The sequence below is a fragment of the Rhinolophus sinicus genome, linkage group LG07, assembly GCF_036562045.2.
Source record: "Rhinolophus sinicus isolate RSC01 linkage group LG07, ASM3656204v1, whole genome shotgun sequence".
NCBI classification, from domain to species: domain Eukaryota; kingdom Metazoa; phylum Chordata; class Mammalia; order Chiroptera; family Rhinolophidae; genus Rhinolophus; species Rhinolophus sinicus.
Window position 1 is genome coordinate 83,419,302 of NC_133757.1, and position 7,644 is coordinate 83,426,945.

Here is a 7,644-nt window from a genome sequence, read left to right on the forward strand (position 1 = left end):
ATGTTTATGTCCAGACTCTTCACTAAGTTGTGGGAATTGTGGAGCCTTGTCCCCTCCCCAGCCAATGCCTCCCTATAAAACCTCTGCTATTAGAACCTCAGCAACTCAAGGTGTGGTCGGACCAGCAGCATGGATGTCACTGTGAAGCTAGTTGGAAAGGCAGACTTCCGGGCCCCACTCCCGACCTAATGAATCAGACCTGAATTGTAATAAGATCCTCAGGTTCTTGTTCAAATTTGAGAGAGCGTCTTACAAGCCTCCCCCTCACCCTGAGTCAGCCATATGGGTATTTGCAATTCCTTAGCCACGGGATATTTGAATGTGTCCCACTTTGGGGAGAGCTAGGTGGCCTGAGAGGAACTGGGGTTTGAACGGGAAAAGACAAGTGAGACACCCCCAGGAAGATGCTGCGACCGAGGCAAGGCTGCCTTTCCAGAGCTGGGACGGCCCGGCCCATTGCCCGTACAACGTGCGAACCACCAGCCCTGGAAAGGGACCAGGAGTGCTAACATAAGCGATACAGTCAAACGTGCTCAAGCTCTCGCGCAGGCGCACTGCGAAACTCCCGCCGTCCCTCTCCCCTAATGCGAGTACGCATGCGCTCAGAGATGCTGGAGGAGGCGGGACTGCTCGCTGGGTGGTCCCGGCAGAGAGTGGGCGGGACGTGTGGGGAGAAGCGGTGGTTCCGCTTCCGCTGAGAGCCGGAAGTCACTGTCTCTCGGGTGAACGAAGCTGTCCCAACGAGGGAAGGCGAGTGTAGGTGACTGTTCGCGCGGGCGGGCGTTGGAACCGGGTGGTGTTGGGTGCTCTTCGACTTGGGGGCACTCACGAGGACTTGGAGGAGGCGCCGAGGGCCTCGGGCTTGGGGGGTGGCCGGTCTGGGAGCTTGACTCCCCCAGGCCCCCGCGTGCTAAGCGCGGCTGCTCGTTTGCCTGGCTCCTACGGGCGGGAGGCGATGCCGAAGCCTTGGTGAGCATGGAGGGACCGCCCACCCACTACCTCTTGAGTTACAACAGGATCAGGGGCCGACCCCTCTTCCATCCCAACCTTGGCGCTCTTGGACTTAAGTCGCCACTGAAAGACAGGCCGAGGCCCCTGGGGCTTTATATATGCAGACCAGCCCTCTTCTGGGGTGGGGGTGCTGTAGTCAGCAGGTAAAATAAGATTCTGGGGCCCACCTGTAGCTTCTGATTCAGGAGACTCATGTATTCATTCAACAAGTAGTTATTGAGCGCTTAATGCATACCAGGCACTATGTGTGCTGGGGTTTCAACAGTGGGCAAATCATGCCCCGCCTCTCCAGAACTGACATTCCAGTTTGGGGAGATCTAGGGTGAGGTTCAGAAATCAGCGTTTAATGAGCACCCCCAGGTGATTGTGTTGCAGGTGGTACCCAGGGCCGGATTTTTTTGGGGGGGGACTACCCTGGTAGGTGAGAGCATGGACTGACTATACGTCTTAGTAAAGCCTGCAAAGTCTTGTGGGGTCTAACTGCTGCTTCCATCTTCTGTTGCATCTCATACCTATCTCCACATTGTTCACTGAGCTTCAGCTGTACCCGTTTTTTTTCTCTTTCTTAAGAAAAACTTCTGCCTCAGAGCCTTTGCATTGCGGTTCCCTCTGCTTGGACTACTTTGCATGGTGCCTTCTCTCATTATTCAGGCCTCAGCTTACATGACTTACCCAGAGGGTCCTTCCCACTCCACCCTTGAGCCCCCTTCTGGAAGTGTTTACCTAGCCCTGGTATTAACCTCATAGGACTAACCAATATTTGGAATGATTTTGCTTATTAGTTAACTTGTCAAGGGTCTGTCTTCATCCACTAGAATATATTTCACAAAGGCAGATACCTTGCTTACCTCAATTGCAGCATTGCTGTGGTTTAGTGTAGGTAGGGCCTGGCATTCGTTTATTCATTCACTCAGTAAATATTTGCTGAGTGCCAGTTCTGTGCCATGAGCAGTTCTAGGCTCAGAGGATACAAGAAAAGCCAAAAATCCCTGCCCTCATGGAATTTACATTTGGAGTGTGTTGGGCAGGGTTGGAGATTCAGGGAGACCAATGAGGACGCTGTTGTGATAACCTGGGCCAGAGATGACTTGGGACTCCAGACTCAGACCAGCGCACTGGCCCTGGAGGTGGTGAGAAGTGGTCAGATTCTGAAAGTGTTTTACAGGTAGAGCAGCAGGATCAGGGTCAGATAAGGGTGTCAGAGATAGAAAGGAATCGAGGATGAGCCCGAGGTTTTTAGAAGATGGATTTACTATCTGCTGAAATGGGGAAGACTGCGAGAGCAGGTTGCGGTGTCAGGAACTTGGTTTTGAACAGGTTACATTTAAGCCAGCGGTGTTCAAACTGCGGCCCGCAATCCATTGTTTATTGGCCTGCAGCAAATTCCAAAAATATATTTAGTTTACTTAAATAAACCAGGTGAGGCAATATGTACTTCACCTCGAGTGAGTGGCCCGGCTGTTTGTGTATTTTACCGCATATGGCCCTTGGTGAAAAACGTTGAAAAAGTTTGGACACCCCTGATTTAAACATTTGTGAGCATCAGGTGGAGATATGGCCAAGGCAGGTAGACAGGCGAATCTGCGGTTCAGAGGCAACATCAAGGCCAGAGAGTCAGCTGGCATGAGTGTAGAGGAGGCATTTGAAGCCCTGAGGCTGGGTGAGATCTCCATGGATGTGAATGGAGACAGAGAGACAGGGGAGGGGCCCAAAGACTGAGCTTGTGGACTCATCATTAGAGCAGTTGTGGGTGTGGGGGGAGCAGCAGCAGCAGAGACTGAAAGGAGCTGCCAGCGAGGCAGGGTCCTGAGAGCTCTGTGGGAAGGGCGGGAGGAGGGAACCAGTGTGTCCAGTGCTGTGAGGAGTGGGTGGTGGAGGGAGAAGAGAAGGTAATGCAGAGGGCACATGCAGACAGCTCTACTGGAAAAGCCTGCAGAGAATGTTTGTTTGTTTGAATGACGGGAGTGGTAGTAACGAGTGTGTTTGTTAATGATCCAGTAGAGAGAGAAAATGTGATGTTGGGATCCAGAGTACAAGGTCACAAGCTGTTTTTGTGGGGCGCATAGACATTCTTCCACGGCAAAGGAGGAAAGGCCGAATGTGTGGTCCTGGGGGGCTTATGGATGTTCTCTGCCAACTGCTTCTGTTTACTCAGTGACTTGGAAGCACCCTCAGTTAAGAATGAGGATGTTACATAAAAAGCAATGGCTAAATGTGAGTAAAACTTGGGTCTTTCTTCTGGCAGGCTGCTGACCTCCCCTGCCACAGAGGAATGATGCTAGAACAAGCAGTAGACAGAGAGAGAGAAAGACGGAGTGTGACTGGGGAGTGGAGCTCCTTGGGAGGTTCAGGGATGGTGAATGCAGAGCCCTGAGCCCAGCACCTGGCATAGAAATGTGCTTTGTGGTAGCTGCTGCCTCTGAGACATCTGTCCCTAGGCGTCCCTTTGGGATCTGACCCCATCATTGTCCCCAATACCCTGTTCTTCCCATATGTTAGACATCAGAGAGTGATGCCACCTTCTCCCCCTACTCACCAACTCTGTCCCCCACCACAATCTTGGGAGTCATTCTGGTCTCTTCCTCCTCACGCCGTGCTCTCTCACTCTGTTGACTTGCCTCCCCAGTCTTGTCTCTGTCTCCACCCCAAACAGTTTTGTCCTGGTTCTGACTTCATCTTCATCTAGACTTTGGACTCACGTACCTCAGTCCCTTAAAAGCAGAAAATGATTTTGTTATTTCTCTCCCCGTGGCCTCCAGGATCCATCTAAACATTTGAAACCTCCTGTCTGCTCCTTCTTCAGCCTGTGCCCCCTCTTCAACCTGTATGGTCCCCAAATGCTGGCCGGGCCCTCAGATACCTGCCCTTCAGCCTTGCATGTTGTGTTTCTCTGCTCAGAACGCTTGTCCTCACCTCTCTGCCCAGCAGCCCCTGAGCTTGGAGAGGCTGCCAGGGGCCCATCCAGAGACTCTCAGATCCCTTGAGTGTCATTCCTCCTGGTGTCACTTGCCTGTCCCGTGACAAGAGGAGCAGCTGTTCCTAAGTCACCAGCTCCTGAGCACTTAGACTCTTCCCAGCCCTGGACAACTAGCCTGTCATTGTCCTTCGTGTCAGCCTTACCAGGAACAGTGGCTTCCTGTGTAGATGCCAACGATGAATGGGTCAGACAGTGTGCAGGCACTTATAGTGTGCCACGTTGGCCCCTCTGAGATAGCAACCGCAGCTCTGTTTTATAGATAAGGAAACCGAGGCGCAGAGACATTAACCTACTCAGGGTCACGCAGTAAGTGGGGGGCTGGGTTTAGAACCCAGAGCCTGCTCCCACCTCCTCCACCCAGAGTGCACTGGGATTGTCCTATTGTACAAGTCCTCCCTTCACCATACGCCAGCCAGGCCAGCTTCCTGGCCTGCTTCCAAGAGCATCTGGAGGGACTCGTGGGTCCCATGAGTCGCTGACTTCTGTCCCCCTACCCCATAGGTTCGCCCTCCTACAGGCATGGGGCGCAGAAAGTCAAAACGGAAGCCGCCCCCAAAGAAGAAGATGACGGGCACCCTAGAGACCCAGTTCACCTGTCCCTTCTGCAACCACGAGAAGTCTTGTGACGTCAAAATGTGAGTAGGGGGTGGGGGCCTGCCTTCCCCTCAGTCAGGAGGTGGCTCCCCCCAGACGTAGGCCTCTTCACTCACCAGTCCCTCCATCTCCTGTTACAGGGACCGTGCCCGTAACACCGGAGTCATTTCTTGTACTGTGTGCCTAGAGGAATTCCAGACACCCATCACATGTATCCTTGGGAAACTGGGCTCTTTCCGGGGTGGGGGTGGGGTGGTCAGGGCTGCTCCAGGGCACCTGGCAAAGGGCAAGGGGCCTAGAACACAGCCCCTGCAACTCTGGCCATGCTGTGTGCCCTGGTGCAGGGCTGCGGCCACCCAGAAGAATGGGTGCCACCTGCTGACTTAGGTGGGGGCACAGTGTGTAGCGCTGGGGTCTGACTGACACCAACATGAGCAATGTCTGCACAAGGTGTATAGCGGAAGGCGTCCAATGCTAGTGGTTGCCCTTGACCTCAGTGGCTCAGATCTGTCAGAACCAGTGGATGTGTACAGCGATTGGATAGACGCCTGCGAGGCAGCCAATCAGTAGCGATGCAGAGGACCCACCCTCTTGGCAGCCCCGCAGCTGTGGATTGGGTACCAATCCAGAGACATTCCTGGGGTCTAGGGTGGGTCCAGCGCCCTCACTGCTCTGTGTGTGGGTGTGAGTATAGGTGCAGTGGGTGTGCATGTGAATGTGTGGCTGCAAGTGTGGCCATGGGGTGTGCTCATGGGCAGGCGTGGAGTTGAGTTGCTAGGCCCCGGGAGCCTGAACTGCCTCCCTTGGCTCCGAAAGCCTTTGACTTGCTCCCTCCTCCGGCCCCTGACCCCCCTGGCTCTGAAGCCCTGGCTCCTCCCGGGGCCGATGTCCTGACAGCCTGAGCAAGGGCAAGCCCCTCAGAGACAGCCTTGGGACTCCAGCCCCCTCACCCACCTCCCCAGCACCTGACCCATTTGAACTGGATTGCCCGTCCTCCTTGCCTGCCTTCCAAAGCCTGTGGCCTGGGATTCAAAGCCACAGGCTCCTCGGCTGGGCCTGGTAGGGCGACCCCGATTCATGTTTAGTAGCTTCTGTTAGAGGACGGAGAGGCGGGGTCTGGGCCAACTGTTGGTCACTAGCCCTTAAATAAAACAGTCGCTGCAAACTCCTGGCTCTCGGATTTACTGGGTTCTGGTCACCCCCCGGTGCTCAACAAGAGGGGAGGGAGAGACTAACTTGGCCAGGCCTTTGGAAATGGGGTTTGGTCAGTCCTTCAAACTGTCCAATATTATCCACTCGACAAGCATTCATGATGAAACCAGGGCAGTGCTGGGCACAAGGGACATCGAGGAACCCACAGACATCTGGGCAAGTCTTTAGTCCCAATGAGAAACGGGGCCAACAGAACCTGTGGCGGGGGCGGGGGTCAGGGCAGCCTTCCTGGCCTGAAGGAGGTGATGCTCCAGGGCCCCCTGTGCCCGACCACTCTCAGGCTTGCCTGCCTTATGCCGTGTCCCAACAGCCGCCCTGTGAGGCACGTGCCTCAGGCCCACAGATGAGAAAACTGACCCAAGATCCCACAGCCAGAGGGTGGTGCAGCTGGGCCTTGAACCTGGGAGACCTGGCTTCACAGCCCAGGGTTCAGGCTGAGGGAACAGCTGATGGCTTCCTGGGGGCTGTAGGGGACAGGGAGCTCCGAGGAGTAAGAGTCCACAAAAGGCACTTTTGTCCAAGGGTGGTGAAGAGTCTTGAAGGCTGGAGGTGGTGCCAGATGCAGGTGTGTGTTACAGTAAATATTGGGCTGGTTTGAGGCACAGAGCTCCTAAAACCTTTGAAATTTCCTGAGTGATCACCCAGGTTGGGGCTGGTCACCAGAAAGAGCAAGTGATTACTGAGTGGGAATGGCAGCCACACCTACCCACCTTTGGGAAGCGGAAGTGGGTGGCTACTGATTAAGCTCCCTTAAAAACTTCAACAAGATCAAATATATGGTGATGGAAGGAGACCTGACTTTGGGTGGTGAACACACAGTGGGATTTGTAGGTGTTGTAATAGAGTTGTACACATGAAACCTATGTAACTTTACTAACCATTGTCACCCCAATAAACTTTAATTTAAAAAAACAACAACACTTCAACAAGATTTGATGAGCTAGGCTGGTGAGCACGCGGAGCGGCTGGGAGAGGGCATGGAAGCTCCACCCCCTTCCTCACGCCTTGCCCCATGCGTCTGGCTGTTCCTGACATATCTTACAATAAACCGTAATCTAATAAATAAAATGCTTTTCTGAGTTCTGTGAGCTACTAGTAAAGTAAACCCAAGGAGGGGCTGGTGGGCCACCCCCATCAGTAACCAGTTGGTCCAAAGCACAGATGACAAACTGGACTTGGAATTGGCACCTGCAGTGCGGGCGGGAGAGGCCGCCTTATAGGAGCAGCCCCTTATCCTGTGGGATCTGACGCTGTCTCCCAGTGGCCAGTGTCAAAATTGAGTTCATTGCTTGGTAGTGTTGGGAAAAGCACGCATCTGAACATGACTGATGGTAAGTGCCTGGGCACTCACGGTGCCCTCAGGTGGGCTCCTGGGTGTGGAGGTCCTGATGCTCAGCAGTGGGGGGCAGACCCAGCTCCTCTTCTTGCTTTGAGTTTCTCATTGGTACAGTGGGAAGGACGACGGAACCTTCTTCCCGGGGCCATGCTGAGGATGGAGACACCTAGCATGGTGCCTGGCATGGTTTGACCAACTCGGAAACCTACCCTAGGTAGTGAGGGATGTGAATAGCCAAGGAAGATGCCGAACTGGCTGGAAGCCCTGACCACCAGGCCCAGCCTCTGGGTCTGGTGTGTGCCCCCAGAGGTCCACCCTGCCCTGACATGCCCCTTCCTGCTGCTCCCACCTCCCCTCCAAGGCCCAGGTAAGGTACACTGGCCCAGGCGGAAGCCAGAAGACACGGGCAGACCAGCCTGGATGGTAGGGAGGGTTTCCTCCGGGGTCCAGGGAAAGGGGGTTCATTCCTCTGGCATCTAGGGCCCGCCAACCCCGGTCTCACAGGCCAAGTGCT

The 7,644-nt window shown here is 54.4% G+C and overlaps 1 protein-coding gene across 4 annotated transcripts; it reads left to right on the top strand.

The window, feature by feature from the left end:
* The first annotated feature begins 627 nt into the window (after positions 1–627).
* Positions 628–5,747, top strand: ELOF1 (elongation factor 1). 4 transcript variants are annotated; one of them, XM_019745026.2, is made up of 4 exons: positions 628–756; positions 4,490–4,623; positions 4,723–4,793; positions 5,088–5,747. In XM_019745026.2, exons 2-4 carry the CDS (start codon positions 4,508–4,510, stop codon positions 5,150–5,152), a joined length of 252 nt encoding a protein of 83 aa, XP_019600585.1. In that variant the 5' UTR covers positions 628–756; positions 4,490–4,507; the 3' UTR covers positions 5,153–5,747. The 4 variants fall into 4 exon arrangements, with proteins under 4 accessions (XP_019600585.1, XP_019600587.1, XP_019600588.1 ...); XM_019745028.2 differs by having other exon boundaries at positions 664–760; XM_019745029.2 differs by having other exon boundaries at positions 667–750.
* Positions 5,748–7,644: the final 1,897 nt, after the last annotated feature.

What these genes read in the sequence shown, in the direction of transcription:
- ELOF1 (XM_019745026.2), top strand. Translation starts at nt 4,508, where the DNA reads ATGGGGCGCAGAAAGTCAAAACGGAAGCCGCCCCCAAAGAAGAAGATG. An exon ending in AAGTCTTGTGACGTCAAAAT is followed by an intron (nt 4,624 to 4,722) that starts GTGAGTAGGGGG and finishes CTCCTGTTACAG; the next exon opens with GGACCGTGCCCGTAACACCG. An exon ending in ATTCCAGACACCCATCACAT is followed by an intron (nt 4,794 to 5,087) that starts GTATCCTTGGGA and finishes TCAGTGGCTCAG; the next exon opens with ATCTGTCAGAACCAGTGGAT.